Source organism: Cygnus atratus, chromosome 3, assembly GCF_013377495.2.
Source record: "Cygnus atratus isolate AKBS03 ecotype Queensland, Australia chromosome 3, CAtr_DNAZoo_HiC_assembly, whole genome shotgun sequence".
Lineage (NCBI taxonomy): Eukaryota > Metazoa > Chordata > Aves > Anseriformes > Anatidae > Cygnus > Cygnus atratus.
This window is the reverse complement of record NC_066364.1, coordinates 44359814-44386700: the sequence shown is the minus strand read 5'-3', so window position 1 is coordinate 44386700 and position 26887 is coordinate 44359814. Positions and strand designations below refer to the sequence as shown.

Genomic DNA, 26887 nt, shown 5'->3' with positions numbered 1-26887 from the left:
ACAAAGCTAGCGTGTGAATGGGAGGTTAAAGTCTAATTTTTTTTTTTTTTGCTACCTGCATTTATTACAAAAATATTTTAATGGATCCCTAAAGTAAATTATAAGTATTTTTTGGTAGGATTGAAACAGGTTTTTATCATTCAATCTTTTATCCATGTTACCTGAATGCTATTAAAGACATATTAAACTATCTTCATATTAATACAAAGTAATTTCTCAGTCTATTTTCATTCTACAAAATTTAGATTCTTCCAGATTTTTACAAATCAAAAAGGGATCTGCACAGAATTCTACTCCTATATGTCATCTCTGAACTTCTGAAGTTCAGAAAACAGGTTTTTGCCCAAGCTTTGTTATGACCTTTTGACATAGCATTCCTAGCATTTCCTAGCTTTGGAAATATTGTGGGTATCTTGTCTATTCAACATATAGAGCTCTTGTAGTATTTGTAAAGTGATACTCATCAAAAGTTGGAAAGTTCCTCAATACCTTTTTCCTGTTTTTTTTTTTTGTTTTTTTTTTTGGTCAGGTAGCTATTTCTTATTTTTTTCTTGTGATTTTTCTTTCTTTCTTTTTTTTTTTCTTTAGTAAATGAAACTTCTATCTCTTTAGAAAAACAAAGCTGTTAAAATTTAATGGTCATTAAAAATGAATAACTACCTTTTCAATTCAACCACTGAAAGTCCAAAATTGCTTCTGCATCATCACAGTTTCCTGGCAAGCTGTTCAGAAGACTATTGTCAGAAACTATAGGTACGGCTGTAAATGATACAAAAACTAGCTGTCCAAAAATAATAAATAAATTTAAAAAAAAATGGCAATACTCAAGTAAAATCAGAATATTAAAAATGTAAATACTATGCTTAACTGAAATGACTCACTTAGCTAACATTTTATGTTTTTAAGACTGTTTCTTTACCTGGATACTTAATTCTAGAACAGTCTCATGAATTTTGGACTTAGCTTTACAAGGAAAAGGCAAGAAGATGTATTTCGGTAAATGTTGAGACAGATCCCAGTGGAAAATTCTTACTGTACTGTCAGAGCCAAGGGACTCTAAATATATGTAGACAGGGCAAATAAACATTACTGCAGCCAGGAGGAGTCCGGCAGAAATACAGAATAATGTAACTAGTATTAATTAGCCGAGTCATATATCAAACATGCAGTTTTAGGCAATGGTTGCCCAAAATACAGGTACATGTCAGTTCTTAAGAACTCTCCAGAGCTCTTGAGAATCATTACTTTTGAGCCTATTTCCCCATGCAGTTTTTCCACAGGACTCTTCAAAGGTGCTCTTACCATTGATAACAAAAATTCTGAGCTTTGAACTTCATAGCCTTCCTTACATCTTCCAACATTTTTTCACCTTCACATTGTTTTTATACCTTCCTCATCAGAAACATCAGTAATATAAGCTCATTTAATAGTATGAATTCCATACTACTTTACTATGCACTTTTCTCCTTTTCCTAGATAGATATTTAAGTAAAATTGGCACACTGGAACATGAGTAATTGATTCTGGCAAAGAAACAAAAATTCTTGACTGAGTATTCCAAATAGCTACCATTTGTGGCTGGCACTACAAAATAACTCATTAAGACTACAGGTACACAACAAAGTAAGCTAAAATCTAGGATGGAATAAAGTATTAACATATGGCATGGAATTCATGAAGAGCCAGCTCTGTCTATGTTCTTCTCACTTAACCTATAGCAGTGAGTGGATCAAACTACAGTGTTCTGAATCTTTTTCTAGAAGAGAGGGCAAAGAGAGAGGAATGTTAGAATGCAGTCCGATTTTTACTATGAGAATGTTTCTGACTGACAGCAAAAGTCAATTTTTCTGTACACAGAATCAACAGACAGAAGTACAAGGAGGAAAAAGAAGGCATCCTTTTTTACAACCCTGAAGGGAAGTCTGGCAGTTTGGTCTATTTATAGACAGCTGAGGCACTAACTAGTTTCAGTTGCTTTTATATTGTGCCCATTTATATTATATACACATTAGGCAAACTCTTAATGCAATATGGTCTTTAAGCAGACAAATTAATTAGAAGTGTTATATTGCTCTTATCTCTCATTTCTGTGTTCCTTTGTAAGCCTAGATCATTTGGAACTATACCTGATACACCTGTCAAATCTTGGGAACCTCATTACAACTATAATAAAGCTATCTTTTCTACTCTTAAAGGTACATGGCACTGTGGGAGAGCCCTGGTGGATTTGGGTAGAAGACCCTACTAATGATCACATTTATCATTCAGAATACTTCATCATTCAAAAAAAGCAGGTAATGGATTCAGAATCTCATAACAAGACAAAAGTAAAGTTAGTGAGATGGAAAGTTTTAAGGCCAAACAGAATTTTGAGCTAATCAGATTTGAAAAGCAGCAGCACAGCTTTTAGTTTCAGATGTTTGTTTTAAGCCTGGACTTTCACAAAGATGTTTCCTAATCTCAGATGTCCCTTTTTCTCTTCCTCGTTTGGTGGGACATTTTTTTTCCAGATTAAAATGGAAAGACTGTAACAGTTTTGTCTGTTAAAGATGAAGAATTAGTCTTATTTGTACCTTGAAGTTAATGGAAGCAAAATCCACTGCCAATGGTGAAATATTTAATGGATGTGAATATCTTGCATTTGGAGTTGCACACATACTTCATTGCTTTGTGTTAGTAATGATTATGAAAGTGAGGCAAACTGTATGATTTTTCAAGTTACTGGTTTGTCTGTCCAGTAATTATTCCTACACAATGTTTGCATTAGGTCATTACTAAAGAACCTCAACTAGTGGTGTTCACAATCCCAATTTTTGAACCTCTGCCTTCTCAATATTACATTCGAGCTGTGTCCGATAGATGGTTAGGAGCAGAAGCTGTGTGCATCATAAATTTTCAACACTTGATTCTTCCAGAGAGGCATCCACCCCACACAGGTAATTTCAAATGTGATCATTTTGTTTCAATTCATCTTGTTTGTATTGATTTTCCTTATGATAATGCAACAAATCTCTAACGCATTTTTTGTAAGAGAAAAGTATATGGTATTTCATTTTCTCATATATTTGTATTATTGATACCATTTTTCATTAACTTTAAAGCTCTCTAAAATTTTAAAATCCTGAATAAAAAGCAGCTTATTTTAGCTCAATGTGATACCGGCTTTTTTTGCTACTCCAGGCTCACTATAAACCATAGGAAAATTGAAAATATTATATAAAACTGGGCTGCATTACAATATGTCTTATCTTAGCATTGCATTTCTTCTGGACTGGTTCAAAATAATCTTAGAGTGGATGGTTGTGTTATAAGTGGTATTCAGCAAAGAAAAGAACAGTTAAAATTTTGAAGATATGCAACATTTTACTACTTTTTCTAAAATGAATGCCTCGTTGCAAGCATTGTTACAGTGCTGAACATCTAATTTCAACTCATTCAAGCCATGGCCTTCCCCTCCCCCTCCTTTTTAACACTTGGCACAGAAGCATATGTTTGTGTTTTGATTCTTTTTTTCTGGATACATAAATTGCTTTATACATTCATTGTGCCTGATGTCATTGTAAAACCTTTCCACTGTAATTACATTTGGCTCATCTAGCAGTCTGTGAAGTGAGTGCCTTCAGAAATACTCAGTTCTCATACGATGTTGTCCTTTGGCATGCATAAATTCACATGTGTTTGTGAAGTGTTTAGCTATTGTTATACTGTACCTACGCTGTCTGGAAAAGCATGTGTAACCTTTTTATCTAATTGACTGATCACTGACTACTATTCAGAAGAAACAGAAAGATATTTACACATCACCAGTTATGGAGCCTCTAGGATTTATGGTAATTGATTTCAATTCCCATCTGGTTCCCACTCAACAGTGAAGTACATAGAGGCCCTGCTAGGCAGAAAACCTTCTTTCTCCTCAGCAGAACCCAAGAAATCAGTTTTAGTGGGAATGATAAAACAGCCATAAGGTATCAGGGAAAAGCACGTGAAGAATATTAGGCATCATTGCCTCGGTAGATTTTATGACTCCCATATCATACCTTAATGTGAAGCACCCTGAAAAGACAATGAGACCTCCAGCCACTAAAAAAAAAAAAAAAAAAAGAAAAAAAAAAGAAAAAAAAACACTGACCAACTTCAAAGCAAGCATCTGCATAGCAGAATCACTGCAGTCTCCTTAATTTGGTAGAATTCCAAATCCAATCTGGTTATATATATCATCTCCCAGATTCCACAGTCTCTAATTGTTTGGATAGCAGATGCCCTCAAGTTATACAGAGAATCATATACTGAAAGGCTGTTTGTTTATTTATTGAGATTATATCTTTAATTACATATTTTAAGGATTAGATGCAAAATTTAGTTGTATTCCTCTGATTTGTATTACTCCATCAATTTAGAAACTTAACTAGATGGATTTTTTTTCTTGAAATATACAGACTGCTGTAGTCCAACTCTACATTCTATTATCATAAGAAGCTGGACATATACATGTAGTCTAATACAGTGAGTTTAGAACTTAATACAACTGGAAGAAAGCAAGCAGTTTTAAGAAAAAGATTAATTTATGCAAGTGGCTGGTTTCACAGCTGTCGGAATATTAACTACAGTACTTCAAGAAATACTTAGAGCTATAAAATCAATTTTTCATTATTCCTCATTGAAATTAACAATGTCCCAATGGGGGTTCTATGTCATATGAGATGTTAGGTAAAGCCATTTCCAGTCTAAGTTTTCCACTGAAGTATCGGTTAATATCTTTACCTTCATAATAGACTGACTATGTTATAGGATGGCATTTGTTGTTGTGCACTCATGATTATCTTGTGTTTGTAGAGCTTCTAGATCTTCAGCCTTTGCCTGTCACAGCCTTAGGACATCGAGAATATGAAGTCCTCTACAAGTTCACACACTTCAATCCTATCCAGACCCAGATATTTCATACACTTTATCACACAGACTGTAATGTTCTTCTTGGAGCACCTACAGGTTCTGGAAAGACTGTTGCTGCTGAATTAGCCATCTTTAGAGTTTTTAACAAGTATCCCACATCAAAGGTTTGTAAAATAGATTTACAAGAATCATTTAGTGTAGGTATGTTTTCAGCAGTCCAAAAGCCTAGGAAGACTATGGCAAACTGAATTTTGCTTTCTCCAATTAATACCTGTCGGGATATAAAATGCTTATGCTTTTATTTCAACTTTATATATTAATCAGTGTGCAACTAGAGTTAAATCTGAAAACTTGCCATAAAGACATTGGTTTTCCTTTTCCATACTTAACTTGCATTTCCTAAGTTCTTTTTGCTTAGACTTTAATCTTCTACTAGCAGTAGTACTGTTTTACAGCTATTAGTTCCCCTCCATGTCAATACAACTAGCCCGGTCTCTCCCTTATTTAAACAAATAAATTGCAATTAATTGCAACGAGCCAATTTTCTCTTCCACCTTGTCCCTGTGTTTTATTTCTTAAAACAAAGTGCCTAAAAGCTGAGCATTTCAACTTTTGGGATTTTGTTTTCAAAGTGAACATATGGCTGTACCTTAAGTCAGACATCTTGTCTTAGGTACCCACATTTTAGCCTTAAGTCTTTGGAAAAGATATTTATATCTGACTGTAAGATTTAACCAAAGAATAACCTTTGAAATTAACAAAAATCATGTATGTAAATCACTTATTCATCTCTGAAATTTTAGTATCTTCTTGTAATTTGTTATGCCAGGCTGTGGTAAGCAAGACTCAGATACATCTTAAGTTTATGTATTAGACTTACAACATTGCCAATTGTTAAATGAGTGTGTATATATATATATATATATATATATTTGTTTGTTTGTTTGCTTTAATAAAGCCAAAAGTCTGGCTTTATTAATGTATGTAAATTCTTCATATATTAGTTTCTTCATGTTCAAACAACAGACCTTAAAAGTTCAAAATATTTAACCATAAATCTGTAAATAAATTTATGTTAGAGTATTCCCCCCTGCAGGGTGAGCTTCTTTGAGAGAAATAGTATGATAATTTACTCAGAATAATCAGCTTTATAATTTAACTTTTAATGTTTAAATAATTAAACAATGTATCTAAAAATCAGGTAAGATATTACTTGCTGGAAATTCTGATTTTTTTTCTGTTCTAGAATGTAGGTTTCCTGATTTTATAGTCCCGACAAATATGTCCTTATGTATATAAGTGGGTTTTCATATTAAATGATGTAATAAATACTTCCATTTCTAGAAATTAGTTTTTGTTTCTTAATTTATTTGCTTGCTAATGAAGAAACAAAGCAATATTTTCAGGTGTTGTTTCAGGTGTTTAAAATATAATCCTGTTATATGTCATTTAAGGAACTCATACCTTAATCATTTTACACATAATGAGAAAGTTAAATCTCATAAGTATAAAATATTTTTTTCATATCAATACAATTGAATAAAAATATCTTGTTTAATATCTGATTTTGTAACTTTTTTTTTTCAGGCAGTGTATATTGCGCCATTAAAAGCACTCGTTCGTGAGAGAATTGAGGACTGGAAAGTTAGGATTGAAGAAAAACTTGGTAAAAAGTATGTTTCTCCTTACCTAATCAGAGAAATGAGAAGCAAAAGAACAGCTCATCAAGTATGAATAAAATCTACAGAATACCTTTGAGTATTTCAAAATAGATTTTGCTTGTATATTGTCCTTCAAATTTCTAAAAGTTAAAAAAAAAAAATGCTATCAGTAGTCATTGTAGTAAAAGCAAAATCAAAAGTAAAAAAGGGATACACTTTGATATCCACCTATTTTCATTCTCATTACTTGCCAGTATAACAAATATGAAGCTCAGATTTCTGTCTGCAGTGTCTTTGGAAATTTAAACTGCAATTCAAAATAAACATTCATTAGAAGTCTCAGCTATGAAAGATCTCACAGAAGTTGCATGAACTATATACCAGTATTCGTGTATTGTCTTTCTTATATAAAATACAGAATATAATTGTATTCTTTGGCCTCATGAATTTCGTGCTGATCTTCTCAGGTGCTGGAGTTTAGCCATTACTTTATGACATATAATGTGTATCAGTCATGTTGATGCTTTCTAAAGTTATAGTTTTGTGAGTTAAAAATTGTATCCATAGGATGCACTCACCTTCCACTCACCTATATATAGCTTTTTTGTAAGTTAAAGCTTAGAGCACACCAGAGATTTTAATAAAAGGGTGTACTACCCTGTGTACACAAAATTACCATTGAGATTTCTGCTATTAACATAGCAGTGACTTGTTAACTGGCAATATCTCTTTTTTATTTTATTGTTGTTGTTGTTGTTTTAATGGTGTGTGAGGATAAATTATTTACCTCATCATTTTAAAATATTTTCAGGTAATATTTTCTTTTTGAGACTGACTCCAATATTTGTGACTTAAATGTTGAATAGAAGATACACATTACTTTGATGAATTTTTATTAGGTGTATCGTAAAAATGTCAAAAATCCATTATATTCAGTCTAAAATGATGGATCATCTCAGTGTTTGTGGAAATTGAAAGGATTATAAGGTAAACAGTTAGAAAAACTTGGCTAATCTTTCCCAGAAATGGCTCCAAGATAATTTCAGTTCTACTCTTAATGGAACTTTACCAACAAATGCAGATATGCTATAATCCAGACTTGTTCAAACCAAAGACCTATATGGAACAGCAAGCAGCAACTTAGTTGCCTTAGAAAACTTTTATGCTGGCTATAACAGGATGTTATCATTCACATTATATCATACTAATATTCCTGTATGATCTTCATTTTGAAAAAGGAGTCATAGATGGTTTTGGACTCATATTCACCTTCTTCCTTTTATATAGTATTGCAAAGGAATGGTATTCGGTATTAACGTGGTATTTGCTAGAAAAACAGGGACAGGTTTGTTAACTAAAAACAGCTTTGAAAATCCTGTTAGAATCCTGACCAGAAACAGTAAACTAACTTTGTTTAATTTTGTTTCTTCTCTCGTTTACGAGTTTAAGTTTAAGAGTTAATGTTTGAACATTAAGGTGTTCTAAAGCATCAAAAAGACAGTTTTATGTAGTCTGATAAAACACCTATCTTGATTACAGGGTTGTGGAGTTGACAGGAGATGTGACTCCTGATATGAGAGCTATTGCCCAAGCTGACCTGATTGTTACTACCCCAGAAAAGTGGGATGGTGTCAGCAGAAGCTGGCAGAACAGAAGCTATGTTCAGAAAGTTTCCATTCTTATCATAGACGAAATCCATCTGCTAGGTGAGCATGGTTTTCTTTTTCTTTTTTTTTTTTTTTTTGTAATCAGAATTGTAGCTAAATTTGAAGAACTGTGCTTGTACTTAGGATCTGAAAATACTTTTGACCTGAAACTGTGCTTGTACTTATGACCTGAAAATACTATTTTTACACCTGAACTTTTTATTTTTCTCTGTTTTTCAATGGATTTCACATTTACCAGGGGATGAGAGAGGCCCAGTACTGGAAGTCATTGTGTCTCGAACAAACTTCATCTCATCTCACACAGAGAAGCCTGTAAGAGTAGTTGGCTTATCCACTGCATTAGCAAATGCCAGGGATCTTGCCGACTGGCTAAATATTAATCAGGTATGAAAAACGTTTCAGAAGATGGATATGTATTTGTGCTGCAGAAAAGCAAAATAGCAATTTAGAAGGTAATTCAAGATTAAACTTGTAAAAATGTTTTCTTTTAGATGGGTCTGTTCAACTTCCGACCTTCAGTACGTCCAGTTCCTCTGGAGGTACACATTCAGGGCTTCCCTGGCCAACATTACTGTCCTCGCATGGCTAGCATGAACAAACCTGCATTCCAGGGTAAGCAAGCTCCCAGACCTTTTACTTCTTTATGTAACAGAAATAAAGTCTCTGAGCACTTTACACAGAACATTTGCAGCACATTTACAACATGTGTTACTGTATGTACTCTTGGCATGTATAGGGAGAATCTGCTTCTGCTAATGACCCAAAGCTATTTGTCTGAAACATAAAGTGTGCTGCAAATGCAACATATACCAGGGGAATGTAGTGTATTTAGAACAGAAGAATAAAATTAGTGCTAATGAAGGGGAAGTAAAATGTGTTTTCTTTTAGTGTTTGACACCATAAAGAAACATTTGTGTAAAAATATTTGAAATTTAGAAAGTAATAAAACCATTCATATTATTAATCTGCTGAGGTATTTTCATATGTACCGCTGAATGTAAGCATTAAAAAATTGTGAACAGAAGTTGTAAGTCAGACTAACCTCACGTAATTCTAGTTTCAAAGCAATAGCCATAAAATTCAAAATTTGTAGTGCATCCAGATATGCTTCTGTTTTCAATTTTTTATTCTCAACAAAACTGGCATGCAGGATAGATTTAAGAAAAACTCTAATATTTTATTGGAACATGTTTTGTTTGGGTTACATAAGGAATATTTATTATATCAATTAAAAATAACCTCCGGTATAAATTTTGTGATGTGAACTGCTGTTGATTGTGAGGTGACATTTGCGAGGTGACTTTTTAGCTGCTTTAATTATCCTTATGACAGAAGCAAAGTATTGATTGTGGACTAGAGACCAATCTTGACAGCTCAGATTATTTACACCTCCACAAGAGCATTGTACAAAAACACTAATGAACAATAAATCTGTCCTGGGCTGTTATGCCACACCTGTTCCAGAAGCAACAGAAATTCATTAGATGCTGGGGTTTGAAAATATATAGATGTATTGGCATATATAGTTGTAAGGTATAAATACACATGAATGATCCTATTTCAATAATTTCACAACTGTATGGTGTGTGTATATGCAGGAGCTCATTCAGGGTAGTATCCATGATCTGGGAATAATATGTGATAGTGGATATGAAATGGTTCTCAGAAATTAACAATGCATAAAATTAATTGGTAGAATAAGGATTACATGAGAAAACAGAAACTGATTTTGTATAAGAGACTGAGAGAGTGTATCCAAAGTACATACAACTTTTCATACTTCTAGTACTGTTTATAGTTCTAGTGCTTGTTGATGTTAAAAAAAAAAAAAACTGTAGACATGATTTGAGGGCTTTTTCCTCACTTGTTTGACCTGATGTAGTCAAGATTATTTTAACATTTCCATTGCAATTCTTATTCCTGAGATCATTAAAAAAAAAATTCTGCAACCTGAAATTTTTCAAACATGGACAGAGCAAGAAAATGTTTTTGTAGGAAGTTCAAAAACATAATTGGTTCAAATATATCAAACTGATAAGTAAACAGCGGAAACAAAGTTTCTTTGTACCATTATGCCCACCTTTCACAGCAGCTTTTCAAAGGTCACTCTCTGCCATTTACACCTTTTTTTTGGTAGATTGAAGTGATATTTTGCATGCAGACATGAATTTATGCGGTCTGTGCACAGGATCAGGCAGAAAAAGCAAGTTTCGGGCCTCAATGGCACTTAGCCTGAGAAAACATATCCTAATAGGTTAGAAAACATAACATACTTATTAGGTTGAGATAGAGAAATACACAAGCTTTAAAGGAAGGAAGTTTGTCCAGCTTCTGTTTTTTGTTTTGTTTTCTTTTTTCCTTTTTTTTTCTGTTTTTTTTTTCTATTTTCTTCTTTTAAATCTTTAGATTACAATGATCACTGAAATAGCAGGGCAAATTAGCTCAGATTCAGCTAAGCAGTTACATGATTTTTGATTCAGAGATGGTATGAGCTGATCTCACTTGTATCTGTCTGTCAGAACAGAGTGGATACCTTCAGCTGTATATCAGCTGCAGAGAAGTATATCAGCTGTGTAGGTATTACAAAGAGAAATTCTGTTTTTTTGTCACTAAAGGTCCCAGTCCTAAAGTTTCGTTTTTCTCAACAGCTATCCGGAGCCATTCTCCAGCCAAGCCTGTTCTTATTTTCGTGTCATCCAGACGTCAGACAAGGCTTACTGCCTTAGATCTGATTGCTTTCCTAGCTACTGAGGATGATCCCAAACAATGGCTGAAGATGGATGAAAGAGAGGTAGAATAATTTTACCTGAATTATTTTTAATTTGCTTCTATTTTATTGATGTCTATTTGAAAATACAATACATTAAAAAACAAAGAGTGATTTGGGGGTAGATCTTGAAACAGCTATTCATATGCTAAATTTCAAAAATGTATTAAAACTAGTGTTAAATATTGAGTAGTAAGCTTATATAGCATTAAGACTATATAAGCATCTTTTCAAGATCTGATCTTTAGAAAGCGATTTCTTTTATTTTTCATGCATATCTGTTATTAATGGTATTTCCATCATCCCAGATAGCATATATCACATGGTAGAAGTCTTTGATAAAAAGATAAGACAAAGAATGAAGGAAAGAAGACTACTGTTCTCTATAGTTTACAGCCGGAAGTCGGTGGCGTGTAGCTGTTGAGCTGAAATTTAAACCAAATCTATTTCAGTGTTCTAGGAGCAAAATCATCCTCCTCATAAGATAACTCTGTCTGTGCTACTGCATATAAATATATATATTGTATATATGTATGTACATATATACATATATCTATCATCTACATTCATATATATGTATACGTGTATATATAGATATGTACATATACACATGTACAAATGCTGTAGAACCAACCACTTAGGAATGGTATCAGTGAAATAAATTAATGTTATAAAAATGTAAGATAGCTTCTGCCATTATCTTTATTATAAGAATGTTAACATTACAAATTCAAACACTCAGATGTTAAGTAATGCAGGAGGTAGGATTTTAATTCTTTTTCTTTTTTATGCAATATAATCTTTAATTACATCTTCTTGTATTGTTTCTCCAAACAATCCTTCTTTCATTTATTGGAAAAAACAAATCAAATAATAAACAACCATTCAATATTCTGTTTTATCTGTATTCGGCAAAATGTATACTAGATTTTATTGTACTTTTTTCTGCACCTGCTCTGAATACAGAACTATTTATTCACTTCTGGACTAATGGTACTGATTATAGTACGTCATTGCTTCAAAACAATTCTAATTATTGTTCAGATTTCCTAGATTTTGGAAATTAGCTTTCTCTAATGGTTGTAGACCTTCTGCACAGGAATTTGTGATAATATGGGGCCAAGATACAGCAAAATGCATGGCTAATAAACATAAGGTCAAAACCTTGTATTTAACAGTTACATGAAATGTATATATGTATACCAAAAATTACATGCCAAAAACTATAGATTTCTAGATGAGAAGAATGCTTGACTTTGTTTGCTCTTTGAGGAAAAAAAAAAAGTGAGATTTTTCTATGAGATATAGCATAACATTTGTATCCTCCCTCTTGGGCGGATTTTACAAGAGCAAATGGATGTCTTGGCTGACAAACTGCTAGTACTGAAACATATCTTAATCTTATGCTGCTTCCCTAAGTGTGCAACCTCCATTTAACTTGTTTTCTTGAGCATAACAGAAACAATTCATATAAAAATTGCCTAGTAGAGTTCTCTAGTAACTTACACTAGTTTACTGTAGTGATCTCACCTACAATTAGAATATGCAACATGCAGCTTGCTCTAAATGACTTGCATTAATCTGAATAGCTTGCACATGTCATATGAGCCCTTACTGTCCTGAAAAGAACAGTAGCTGAAGCTTCTTCATTTAAGAATTAGAGACTTGCTAGAGAAATGTTTTCTGTTAAGAATCTTTGAATTTGGGTCTTCTGATCATTGACCCTGTCAGAGCCTAGGTATTTTTGTCTGTTTCAGAATATACCTCTGAAGATTTTGAAAGACAAGATGACAAGGACAGACAGACTTTGCATTTATTAGTCTGATAACATTAGCATATGATTTATATTTGAATTAGTAATCTGAATGTTTGGCGCATAACAAAGATATTTACCAAGTTACTCATTTCTGATTGTGTAAATATAAAAGACTGAGGATTATGTCCACAATTGTTATATCTGACCACTATTATGTATAGCACAATTGTGTCTGAAGTACCTACAAGTTCAGGTGGACACTTCTTTAGGTAATCAGGGGACCAGTTTGTAGATTTCTGTTTTAAATGAGCAAGATTAACCTGAGTTTCATTTGACATTAAAGCAAGGGACAAAGTTACAGTAGTGCTACATACCTAGTGCATGTACTGCTTACTTCTTTATCCATAGTATTTTTTATTTAAATATTCTAACTTCAGTTTATATTAAAGTCAAGCTTGGATTAGGTGAAATAGGCAAAATTCACAGAATGGTCGAGGTTGGAAGGAGCCTCCAGAGATCATCTGATCCAACCTCCCTGCCAAGCAGGGTCACCTGAAGCACGTTGCACAGGATGGCATCCCGGCAGATTTTGAATCTCTCTAGAAAAAGAGCCTTTCTGGGCAACCCGTTCCAGTGCTCTGTCACCCTCAAAATAAAGAAGTATTTTCTCATATTCGAACTATGATTATCTACTTTACAGTAGGCAGTTCCCAACCTAAACACTTGTTCACATACTCACAGTGTTTCTCAAGTCCATATAAGATAAAAATGGACCAGTTAGATAAAAATAAATTTTTGTTGTCTTTAAATCATTTTTGAAGCCTAACGGTTTTTCACATTCATTTCTTTATGACCAATGTTCCTTAAGGGGGACTTAGGGACAAATGACTTAATTTTCAAAATATTAGTAATTGTTAATTGTGAAATATGTTGAGAAATAAGATTTTTTTTTCATGAATGGGTGTTCGCAAAGTTTACAAGCTTTATGGGTGGCCTTGGCACTTTTTTCATTCATCTTTATTTGTACAATATTAATTTTAACTGATGTAAGATTCTTTCAAGAACTCATAGGTTAGTTTCATTTAATCGTGTAAATGGCCAAATGTTATTCTATGTTTATGTTAGCTTCCCAGTGGGTAGACTTCAAAAGACTACTTAAAATGCTATAAGCAGTGCCATCCATAATAACATCTGGAAGACTGGTAGTGTGGTAGACACAGATCCCTACAGCCACTGAAAGCAATTCTTCTGTTACCCAGCATGGCAACTTTTCTGTCATGGTAACAGAGGGATTCAGGGTTTGTTGGGGGGTTGGAATGGGGGAGAGAAGCCAATACTAGATCTTCGGTACGTGTTTATCATCTTAGCTTTCCTCATCATCTTTGTAGATCCTGTAGTTTGTCAAGTTTCCCCCTGCAGTGGTAGCTCCAAACCAGGCTTTTATTTGCAGTATGTGAAGGCTCCTATTCACAAAACTCCAGATTAGTTCTCTTCCCAGTCCTCTCAGGTCACAGGCAAATCTACCACCACCTCTGCCACCCAGCTCCAAGTATCAAATTCAGCCAATATTACAATCAGTTGTATCTCAAAGGACATGAACTTCTATGAAGCTTCTGGAATATCTATCTGTATGTATAAATAACATACAGGAACAACCTTTCATTCATTGCCACCAAAGCAGACAGCAGCATACCTGCATTGTGGGGGAGTCACAGGTTTTCACATACAGGAACAACCTTTCATCCATTGCCACCAAAGCAGACAGCGGCATACCTGCATCGTGGGGGAATCACAGGTTTTCTTTCCCTCATCAGTGGTGTAAGAGTTGCAACTGAATTATAGTTGAAAAGGAGTTTTGATCTACTTTCATCTGCTGAAAATATATATTACCAGCAACTCCATTTAGTTTTGGAGATGATCCTTCCTGGATACTGTCCCTGAATTTCATATCTGATGTACAGTTTCCGGCTCATACCCATGTTCCCACAGTATTCAGGAAGTGGAAAGCTGTTCAGAAGGTTGAGACAAGTCGGTCTTGAGAAGACTGGACAGTACTTGAGGAAGCTTGTTGTTTCTAGTACTGATTATTTACCCTGTTCTACTGGACCTGTTGTTGCACAGAAATAGTTTGATCTGTTTAATAGATTCTATCCAAATAAGTTTCAGGCTGTGTGCATGATTTTCATGAAGAAATGTTCACCTGCATACCTCATATCTTGTTTAGTCTGAGCAAGATAACCTACAAAAATGTTTTGAAATATTCTGCTTGCTGAGGTTTGTAGTTGATTCTTCAAAACTCATCCCTACATTTGCCAATTGCTATGCATAGCACATGTGGTAGTCCTGCTGCAGCAATCAGTTCTGTGGGATTTAACCGGGACTACTTCAGAGTTTGCCCAAAGTAGGACTGGAGTGAGCATTCTCTTGAAGAAGAAAGAATGGTTACCTTAGAGCCTTAGAGGCTGGTTGCTTTTTTTCTCTCCTTTTTTTTTTTTTTTTTTTTGGTAAAGTAGATTGTCCATACGCATTCCAAAACCAGCTTTCTATCCCTCTTAGTGTTTTCAGTCCCAACACAGTTTGTTTTTCACCAAGGAGTGAAGAAGCAGTTGAAGCTGCCTTCCTTGCCATTTGTTGACTGTCTGTGATAGAGCAAGGGCTCTTCAGTAAGACATCACTCATTAAAGATTGTCCTAGTTATTACTTCTGAGGCACAGGTGCATCATGACAGAAATGTGAATAGGCAGTATGTCTCAAGGAGAAAGACTGCCCCTGTAAATTGAGTAATTCTTCATTTCTTTTATTGTTCAACCACGACAATATGTGTGCGCCAGCAGATGCCAATGAAAAAAAAGAAAACTTTATGTTCACCCTGCTTTTCTGTATAATCATGAGATGGTTTGTAAGTACTCAATTACTAGCTTAAATTCTAATTTTGAGCTGCCAGCCAAGATTATCATGTTCAAGCTCGTGACCCATTACTTAACTTGTTAAAAGGAACAACAGCTTAGATTATCCTTTTAGAAAAGACAGTGCCACCAGTATGTGATGGTAAGTTTGTGTAAGATCTACACTGCTCTGCATTAGGAGCTGACTAAAGAGGAACAAGCTCTTCTCTTTAAGAAATTGCATCTATATTTGTGGTGGTGGTAGATGTTGCAATCTTTGTACAGCAGAGTGTATTAGAATCAAGTTTTCAATGTATTTATTTTTCTCTGATGTTTTTACTTTTTTTTTTTGTATTTTACCTAAAACAGAAGTACAAAGTAGTATTTATTGTTTATTGTTTGAGGATAGAATGCAGTTTTCACCAGCAAACAAGCAAAGTGTTTTCTTGTTTGTTTGTTTTTAAGGAAATTTATTTCCTGGCGAGATACTTGGATTTTTTTTCTTCTCTTACACTGCAAATATCAGAAATGTACCCATGTATACAGTTTTAACTTTAACCACAGTGATTTCTGCATTCTGCTGTGTGCATCATTTTACCATCTGCATCTTGTTAAGACTGTTCTTTATGAGACCTCTAGAAATAACTAAAATCCTTTAGCACAAACATACCTACTGTAATATTCAATAGCATCCATACCGGGCAATATCCAGCTCCCATTGAATGCAAGGACACTTGGATGAAGGGCGTTCATTGACTGCGAAAGAATGAATCAGGCTCATACTGATCTCAAGATTGTAGAGATGTGAGTGTTTGTATAATCATATGTGCATTAATTGTGTGTGTGTTTGTGTGTATGTTTCTACAGTATGTGGAAATATGCATAGACTTATGTCTGAAAGTGACTTAAATTTTACCATAAAGTTGTGTTTTGTATTGCTGGAGGGAAAAAAAAGAATTGTTGGAAAGATGAAAGATGAGTCTTCCTTCTCTAACCTTTAAATCAAATAACCTATTATCTCAATGTTATTGTTCTGAAGTAATGCAGTGCTATAAAACTGGAATAGAAGAATCTGGTCTGTGTTATGATTAGGTATCTTGCTGGCTTTTAAATTAGATTGTTAGTGTTAAGTATATAGGCTTTAATAATATATCTCAATTGTTTAAAGAATTTTGTAAAGTATTTTTTAAATAATCTTATCTGAGGTGTTCTGAGCATTTTATTTTGTGTGGGAGAGTTCTGGAGTATGAAGGCAAGTCAAATTTTAATTTTTTTAGATGACTTTTTTTCTTGTCTTTAAAGATCAAGAAGGTACTGAAGTATGATTTCTAAGTGTTACACTCATTATAGAAGTTCAACTTCCTTCTACAAGATGTTGTTTTTATGACACAAAAGTGTCATAAAAAATTAACATTTAGTTATAACAAGGAGATGTTTTTATTTCACTTAACATCTGTAGCAGATGTGAAATATGTAATTATTTTTGTAAAAGACTTCATAACTTTCACGATTCTTTTGTTTGGCACATCTTTCTTCTATTGGGCATTTTAGACAATTGATAAGCATTATTCAGTGGCATATGGTCTGAGTCTGACGTGCTTTGAAAAGAGTACAGAGTACTAATAATGAGGATTCTGTGAAAATGGGAAAACCAGCACAACAGATATGCTTTGAGAAAGTATGGGTTTTTAGCATCTTGAAACAATATATCACACTCAAAGGGACAGAATTGGGCTGCACAATCTGTTAGCTCATTCTTGTCCAATCTGGTCTCCTCCTTTCTTTTGGAGCCAGCATTGTCATCAACTTGCTGAATTATACTCTGACTGGAATGTATTTCAGGCACAGGGTAATGTATCTACTTAAATGGAATCCTATCTTTCTACAAAAGCTTTTTAAGTATAATAAATTTAAAATATAAAAAAGTTCTATTAGCTTAAAGTAAATGGTTCAACAGTTTACATATGTGCAGGAACAAAGAAAATGACTACTTACTAGTTTGAGAAAAATCTAGCTTGTTCAGTGATTAGAATATACAAGATCAAAATAGACTATTTTTTATAATAAATATTTTGTGATAATTTACAGTAAACGTTTGTTTGTTTTTATAGGTTTTTAATTAAAAGGTGTAATCCTAATCAACCTCATGTTAGAGGAAAGCATGGGAGGGATTTTTGTTTGTTCATCAGGAGATATGTGAAAAATAGCAAAAGCTTCTCCGAGTGGACCCAGTCCTGGAAGTCTTAGAGTCCAGGGAAAATTCCCCCTTGCACTAGGTTCCCTGAATCAAATGTTAATAGATTTTTTTCCTTTTTTTTTCTTTTAATTTCTTTTGTTTTGTTTTAATGTCAGTCCCATGTATATTTCCATATGTTATTTTTTAAATACTTTCTGTACTTAAAATATATCTTTGACCTTTTGCGAGTTTACAGCACAGTTTTTTTCAGAAAAGATAAATAGTAATAAAGTTAAAACTGTAGAAATTGTAGTCTTGATTTTTAGTTGCAATGGTGTGTCTATTTCTGGTTAATCAAACTATTAATTATGTCAGCATTTCTTAATAGAAAGTGATAATATTCTTAAAACTAAATTGACATAAGGAGGTTATATTTTTAAATAAATTTTCATGAGAAATTTAAGCCTTGGGTTGTGCCTATGGGTAAAATAGTTGTGTTTATTACATTGATTTATGTGAAAGTAAAGGGTCAGCTAAAAATGCCTGGGATTCCCTGCTGCTAAAGTGACAGGATAGTAGTACATGCGCCAGCTCTCCTGCTAAGGGTTCTTTAGTTTTCCTGTGGTAAATTACACTGCTTTGCAGGTATGGCTAACAGCACCACAGGCCACCGCTGTAATACAAGTCAGAGGGAAAAAAAAATAACCACTGCTGATTGTAAAAGCAAGAAGAACATCTTTGAATAAATTCCCAGCAGTGAGAATTTAGGATGTTATATGCTAGACACTACATGACAAAAAGGTTTAGCCCAGGTTCTGTACTGAAAAGAACTAACACTGTAAAAACTGCATGTGCTGAAGGAGCAGTCTAATTGCTATAGACCAATCCAAATCAGCTAATTTGATGGCTGTATTTTCTAGAGGAAAAGGGAGTTTAGATTCATTATTTTCCCAATATCAAATTCTGCTCATGAATAATTAAATAAATGTCATTGGAACTGGCTTGTTCTCTCACATGAAAGACATGACTATCATAAGGTAATACTTGCTGAGGAGAAGAAAAACTAATTCAACAATCTAATATCCTTTGTCAATTTTTGAAGGCAGAAATTAAGTAAATTGTAAATGCATTTATATTTTTTTATTTTCTCCTAATGCTTCCTGGTGCTTTTTTCCACTTTTTCATCTGACTTCCCTGTATGTCAAATGTATACATAAAACTAATATTTCTTAGTGTCTATCTAAGCACTGTGCTAGTACCACTTCATAAAACCACAGTAAACTGTGGTTGCTATTATGACTATACTTACCATATATATATATACATATGCTACTTGCTATACTATGACTATAGTTACTACTATAGTTGATGGTCATAATTGTAGAGAAAGCAGTGCACTGATTCTCATTTTATCCAGTTATTTTTTTTTGTCTTAGAAGAAATCTTTAAGATGGGTCATAATTCATGTTGTCTACACTACAGTCACATGTCTACATGTTGACTAGAGAAATCAAAGGTTTGCTGATTGTATCTAGATAGATAAACTTTATCCTTTAACATATCCTCCTTTCATTCAGTTCTTTTCTCTCTCTTCTGCTTATCTGCCCCTCTTCTTGTTTCCCTTTCCTAAACAGATATCCCCTTTTCACTTCTCAGTTCATTGCTTTTTTCTTCCTGCTTCCTTTCCTTTCAGTGTTTTATAGTCCCTTTCACTCTTCCCTGCTGTATGCGTCCCTTTTATACAAGTCAGCTTAGTTTATGCAACAAACTTACCATGTCCCATAATATAAGATAGTGCCAGGAACATCCAGGCAGCTGCATTATGAGAGAAAATTAAGTTTAGGGGCTTCCATTAGGTACTTCAAATTGATTGGACCAAGCCAAAACTTGAATAATATTTTTGAAAATCGGGTTCTCTGTTACTTCTGTCATTCCTGGTTCAATTAATCAATATTACTACAACAAACAGAGTTTTTAAACTGCTTTATAATTTGTTCTTCCTGACAAAAATTGATTGATTTACAAAATCTATATTGGATTTTTTTAAATCCTGAATATAGGCTATTATACTCCCTGGATTTTTTGTACTGAGGATTTTTTGATAATAGTAATGACATATATTAGTTGGGTTTAGATACATAAGTAATTGTAGAAACATTAAGGTCTGAGAATTATAAAAGCCTGGAAACGTTTGGAGAAAGTTACAATTTTGAGCATCAGAAGTGCAACACCTCAGAGTTCGAAGTGGGAATGATGTTATCATTGCAGTCATACAAATACCATTTCCCAGTACTTCGAGGTACTCAGTCTGGGATGAGACTAAATATTCAGTCTGAGTTCTCCAGTTATCATGAGTAATTCATTTTGCACTACTCTTTTGTTCTTTAAGCGTGGCTATACCTCCTAGGTTAACTGTGAGCGATGCTGCCCTTAAGTATGCAATATCATTATGCCACTGCTGGTGGCACCAGGAAACCACTAATAAGAGATGAGGTTTGAAAGTTTCTGGCTATATTATAATAAAATCACATATAATAACAAATGGCCGTAGGAATTCAACGATAGAAAGAATATTGAGGAGCAAATCACCAAGCAGGATAAAGAAGTTGCAAAGCTTTTGTTCGTTATTAGTGACGGGCTTTTTCACAGAGGTAGTCTGCAGAAATAAATGAGCTTATTATGGAACTTACTACATGAAAACTTAGGCAAGAAATGTAGAGGGTAGTTAAAAGGATTCCAAATAGTCATAGATTTGAATTGTAATAGTAATAAAAATTAACTTTTTGTCCTTCTAAAAAGTTCAAATGGAGACATTTACTGTATGTTGGATTTCACTACAGGGTTTGAGTCTATAAATTACAATCTAACTCAAAAAAAAAAATCAAAAGAATTTGGATTACAGCATGTAAATCAAAAACTTTATTGATAGTTAATAATTGCAGAATTATCAGATTGTAGAACTGTGTCTATCTTTTCATAGGCATTGGTGAGTCAAATTTATTTTTCATGACTGTTTTGTTACTGGTTGCAGGGATTTGCTATATTTTTATACCAGGTCTAACCCTTTTGATATGAGGAATTGCATTAAACTAACACAGAGCAGAATACACAGCATTTGCCAGCACTGTCAAGATATTTTCAGCATTTTCATTTCCTTATCTATGCTACTTAGTGTGTCTATATAGTCATGTAGTTTTGTATTCCCCCCACCCTTAATATAGTATTTGATTTTTTAGAGTGAAAGCAGACTTTTCAAAGAATGAAGACCCTGTTTTCCTGTCTGTGTGAACAGTTGAGCAAATTATCCTTGATATAAAAAATGAAATAACAACCCTAAAAGTTTAAAAAATTCTGAGTAATCTGTTTTAAAATATGTAACTATTTACTCTGTTACAGATGAATGACATTATAGTGACAGTTAGAGACTCAAACCTGAAGCTGACACTTGCTTTTGGAATAGGCATGCACCATGCGGGTCTGCATGAGAGAGACAGGAAAACTGTGGAAGAATTGTTTGTGAACTGCAAAATCCAGGTACATTTGTTCTTTGAATCCAGCCGTAATGTGTTTTACATGGAATTTTAAAAGTTGGCTTTTTGTTACGTGTACCTCATTAATCTTTCTTTCTGTTTTAGGTTCTTATTGCCACAAGCACATTAGCTTGGGGTGTAAATTTTCCAGCTCATTTAGTAATTGTTAAAGGAACAGAATACTATGATGGAAAAACAAGGCGTTACGTGGATTATCCCATTACAGGTACTCAAATAAATTATGGAAATACTCATATGCTGAAATATATTTCAAACATATGCAAATGATCTGAATTATTTTGTAACTAACCAATGAGAATACCTAAATTAGGTAGAAGCTAGGATTGCTGAGAAGGGTTTCTTTGTTTAATGCAAGTTGTAGGAGAACTCTTAAGATTTTACATGATTTAAAAATGTTTCAGTTTTGTAAATCTTTTTTTTTCTAAGTTCCTTTAATGCACATTGCTCAAAGTAGATGTTAGGCAATTAAAGGTACAATATGAAGTCATTTATCTTCCTAGTAATTTGGACAAAAGGAATCTTTCACACAATTTTTTGAAACCTTTTTTTAAATAGAAACAGATTTTAGTGGTTTGAAGTGCAAAAGTTGTATCACACATATATGAGAGCATAAAATGTATATGTCATCACTTGACAGTAAACAAAAACTCTAACTAGTATAGCATCTTTAGTGATATAAGAGATACTTCAAATAAGTGTTATTTCAAAAATAATCAGCTTAATAAAATATTTGAATTTCTGGTTTGATATAGACTTTTATTGCTTCCTACCTCCAGTAATTTCTACTTTTCTTAAACTGCTCTGTAGTTCTTCCAATGAGCTTAAGAAAGTGAACCATGGAAGAACTTCTTTCAAAGTTTAGGCAGGGAGAATATCTGTCTGGATGGGTACTAAGCTTGAAGAATGAGGACAAGCTAAATTTATTCCAGGTTTCCTGTTCTGTTTTCTCTTTCTATTTTCACAAGAGGAAGTTTATTATTAAATGATCCTGCAGTATGCCAGAGATGTATACATCTAAGGACAAATAAATGTAATTTGTAATGTAAATAGAGATCTTGCATCCTTTAAGTCACGCACTGTCTTTTTATAGTAAGAGAAACTTACTAATGAGAAAAGCTCAAACTGAAAATAATACAGGGGTTATTTCTCCAAGTAACCCATCATGGAGGTTAATTTAGTGGTTAGTGCTCTGCTGGAAATTTGGGATAAATTTCCAGACCAGCTCTCTTGTTCAAAGATTCTGGTATGACCCGGGAGCTTTGCCATACACACTTGCATTTTGTGACAGACCGGCTAGTATAAACCTAGTATAAACAGTCACTGCAGAGAAGTAGCATTTTGCTCGTCCCAACTGGAAGAACAGTGACTACTGACTTTATTAGTGAACGGGGAAGAGTGATGAGGAAAGAAACCAGCTGATATTTTAGATTTTATGTTGAATCTGTGGGACTGTCAGAAAGAAGTAATAGGGTAAATAATATGTTCAAAAGAAATCAGAAACTCAATAAACATTGAGGCCTTACTATGCTATTTTAGAAATCCATAGTACAAGTACTCACAAAGGCATTAGGAGAAGCTTATACTCTTTATTGCCTGTTTGAATTCAGGTGTCTTGGATATTAAGGGTTGTTTGGTTCTTGAATTTTAAATAAGACTTCCTGGGGGTGTGAACAGAGGGGAATACTACCATCTATGATTTAGGTTTCGTTCTCTGCACTGCAACAGAAAATGCAGATTCCTTATTTTATGAAGAAATGTAGTATGGTTTATTTAGAATATTTTTAACTTTCTAGAGAATATTCATGTTTCTGGAAGTTCTGTGGATAGGTAATACAATTCTTCAGCAGCAATTAAGTGAAAATTTAATGTGTTTCTTTTGGAAATATTTCCAAATTTTCACAATACTGTCTTTAATGCTGCCTTCACTATTCCGCCATGGTATAACTTGCTTTTTCCCTGCAGAAGTTACTTTTGTGTGCCAGGGATGCATTTGGCTCCAAGTAAGCAGCTGAGGGCAGAATGAATCATTGTGGAGTGTTCAGTAATTTTGAAATAAGTAAAAATGCTTCTTTCAGTGAAATCGGAGGTTCTGGGGAGGTCTTTCTCTCAGTGACCAGACGTTTACTCATCCAGTTGGATCACATTTAACATATCAGGAGTTTAGTTAAGTGATTAAAAGCATCCAAGCAGCATATAGTCAGTAGAGAAAATACTGGTTTTGGATAATTATTTAGCAGAATATTTGGCAAAAATCATATCCATAGTAAATCCCTTTCCTATATGTTATTATGTACAATTTAAATCACCATATTAGAATAGCAAGATAATGTTTCATCACCCCCCTGTATACACACCTATCATTTTCAAACTAATTTCATTTTACACTTCACGTCAATCTTAAATTAGCAAAATGAATAAACTGATAAAAAACACTGGTGTTTACGTAGCTCGTGTGTACACAAGTATGTTACTGAAAACTTCTGTTTATTGTCACTGGACTGTTTCTCTTATCATTGTCCATTGCTGTATCACATTCTAAACATTCTGTCTTGGCCTTCCTTAACAATAATACCCTGCTGACCATTGGGCCAAAAAGCTTACTTTGCTTCTGAGGTCAAAGAAACCATTTTTCAAAATGCCAGGTACTGCAAACCACATACTCTGTAGGTATGATAGAACTCAGAGAATACAAAAATAAATAAATAAATAAAAAGTTTCAAAAATAAATATTTAAAACTTACTTTTGAACTAATATCATTTGTTTCTTCAAACTTAAATAGATGCTGGAGGCACCAAAAAGGAATCAGATCTCAGATGGGAGAGACAAAGAACAACCTATACTGATGCGCTTCTCAGATTATGAGAAGACAAACAGATAGATGATAAGTGTACATATCTTGGTTGTCAGGTAGCAAGTTGAGCATGTTCTGTACAGACTTGTATTTTCAGTGTTTCTAGAAATCACTGACTAACTTGTATTTGCAAGTAATAATGTATAGGTATAGTAGATGTGAGCTTTATCTGCTTTTAAATTTGTATATCATGATCTGATATAGGGAAAACATATGATAGGAAACCTTCTCTACTCCAGTGCTAGTAGCAAATAGCACTTGTCTTGAAGTTTGAATGGCAAAAATCATAGCTCTTAGTAATTATAATTACCTTTACCTTTTTTTTCCCCTCTAAATTATTAAAAACCTAGGAAAATATATATAGGAGAGTCTTATGCAAGGAACACCTATTATTGTGAAGTCAAGTACTTGAAGATTAGGAAGTGATATACAGTTACCCCTGTAGGCTTCATGAGTTCTTTTACTCACTGTCATCTTTAATTTCATGATAACAAACAAAAGATGCATGCCGAGTGGAGGGAGAGAAGGGGGAATTTATATATTTATATTAGGTGTAGGCTTGGTTACTATTGCAGTGGGTGGTCTTCAAGTATGCAGATGATAGTCTCCGCCACAAATAAGTTCATCATAAATTTTCCTGAGATAGGAAAAAAAAAGTCAAAAATCAATAGGGCATATGAGGCCAAAGAAATATTAAAAAAAAAAAAACTATTACACATTACATAGAAATAAATACTTTTTTTTTTTAATGCATTTATTTTATGCATTATTGTCTCTTTGGCAGATGTACTTCAGATGATGGGACGTGCAGGCAGACCACAGTTTGATGACCAAGGCAAAGCTGTAATTCTAGTTCACGATATTAAGAAAGACTTCTACAAAAAATTCCTTTATGAACCTTTCCCAGTGGAATCCAGGTAAAGTAAAAGCAATCTGAAAAGCTAATCAAACTATCAACAATACTACAAATGAGGGATACAGAAAAGTGAAACAAAATTCCTGTGCAGAGTATATCCTAAATATTGAAGTCCTAGAGGAAATTCATTTTTTTAAAAGTTGTCTATCCAGAAAAATTCTTTCTTCCATGAGTCTTGAAGCACTGTTGAGCTCTTCAGTCCGTTGCCAAATAATTTTACAAACGCTTCTCTGCTTTTGATTGTATCAGACACTGGAATGAGAGCACAAACTGTTCTTCTAGGCAAGTGTGTAGGGCAACTGTATGTGATATTCACAACCCTCTCTGAAATTCTATGACAAATTCCTAATAGGGAAAAAAAAAATGAGAGTTTCTAGCACTTTTTAGCTAGAAAACTTGAACTATTGTGGATATTTCACATTCTTTAAAATCTCACTAGTTCAAAAAGAAATCTGACTGGTATAAGTGATTACTAATACCCATTCAAACCATCTTTCACTTCAAAACTGCAAGGTTGTTGTCAGAAAAAATAGAAACACCACCTTTCTGCACTCTCTCTGAACTTAGTTGATACAGAGTTTTCTGTCCAGCATAATGTAACTTGTGCCTTGTTTTTGATATTTATAATAGTTGTTCAACAAGAAGCAAAATCAATTACCTCAGTCTACTATATATGCATGGAGAAATTCTCAGATATCTAATAAAGCATAAGCATTAATGAAAGCTTTTCTGAGTAATGAAGAATTCACAGTATTGTTCTCCTATAGAAACTTTGTCGCTCTACATGAACACTAATTGGACCTCTGAGCGGTCAGGAAATTTGCAGGAACTTGAGAGTGCTATCCACCTGTGAAAAGTAGTTGAAATGGACTGGTGTATTTGAAGGTTAGTTTCAGGGCTGCATAGGCAGACTAATACAGTTTTTTTTACAAAGACTGTGGCAACACATTATTTCATTTCCTTAGGAAGCCATGCTTCTTATTTTTCTTTTTTTTTTTTTTAACATATAATTGCACTTAGTACAAAAGTCTAAGGTGTTGAACATCTTTGAAATGATAGCTAGTAAGTCAAAAGGGCAGCATGATTAAAATGCTGGTGATATATCTAGACTGATAGTGTTGTCCATAGGTTCGTGCCTGGTGCGCCACGCCAGGAAGGAAACATGAACTAGGAAATCCATTGTTTCTAGATAAAGAAATTATATCTTCAGTATCACAGTACTAATCACAACTTGTTCCCATTTTTAATACTATAAATATTGCATGTTTCTAGTAACTCATTTTGTGTATATATTTATTTATATCAACAGTTTAATATATTCCATCTTTCACTATAAACAAAAAATATTTGATGAACTTTCACATGAAGATTCACATGTTAATGGTGATCTTGATAAGTTCTTTGTAGGTTGTGATCTGATTAATTTAGAGTTGTTGTGGTCTTTTATGATCAAAGATATTTGAAGTAAGAGCCTTCATAGCTTCAAAGAGAAATTTGGGTTCTTTTGTAGGAATTTTATTTTTAGAATGCTTTCTCATCTTGTTCTACCAAAGAGCAGATTTATCAGCTTTGTGTAGTACTTCCAATTTTTAAAATTAAACCTCAGATTTTTTTAATTACAGATTTTTCTAAAAAAGGATTGTCTATGCATTAGACTTGAGTGCACAACTCAAATGACAGACAGGCCTTGTGCTCTCACCGATCATGGGTCTGAAACATGGCACATTAGAAGCAAAAGAGAAAGCGATTTTTGTTATGGAATAATA

The 26887-nt window shown here is 33.7% G+C and overlaps 1 protein-coding gene across 4 annotated transcripts in view; it reads left to right on the top strand.

The window, feature by feature from the left end:
- ASCC3 (activating signal cointegrator 1 complex subunit 3) overlaps positions 1-26887 on the top strand; it is a 283273-nt gene that overhangs the window by 205022 nt on the left and 51364 nt on the right. For 3 of the 4 annotated variants that reach the window (XM_050709555.1, XM_035561717.1, XM_035561718.2), the window contains exons 23-33: positions 2196-2294; positions 2768-2936; positions 4834-5054; positions 6478-6563; positions 8091-8257; positions 8457-8602; positions 8710-8830; positions 10867-11009; positions 21199-21336; positions 21438-21558; positions 24990-25122. In XM_050709555.1, the coding sequence (XP_050565512.1) occupies positions 2196-2294; positions 2768-2936; positions 4834-5054; positions 6478-6563; positions 8091-8257; positions 8457-8602; positions 8710-8830; positions 10867-11009; positions 21199-21336; positions 21438-21558; positions 24990-25122 (1544 nt within the window). The remainder of the gene's footprint in view (positions 1-2195; positions 2295-2767; positions 2937-4833; positions 5055-6477; positions 6564-8090; positions 8258-8456; positions 8603-8709; positions 8831-10866; positions 11010-21198; positions 21337-21437; positions 21559-24989; positions 25123-26887) is intronic. The other variant, XM_035561719.2, reaches the window with a different exon arrangement.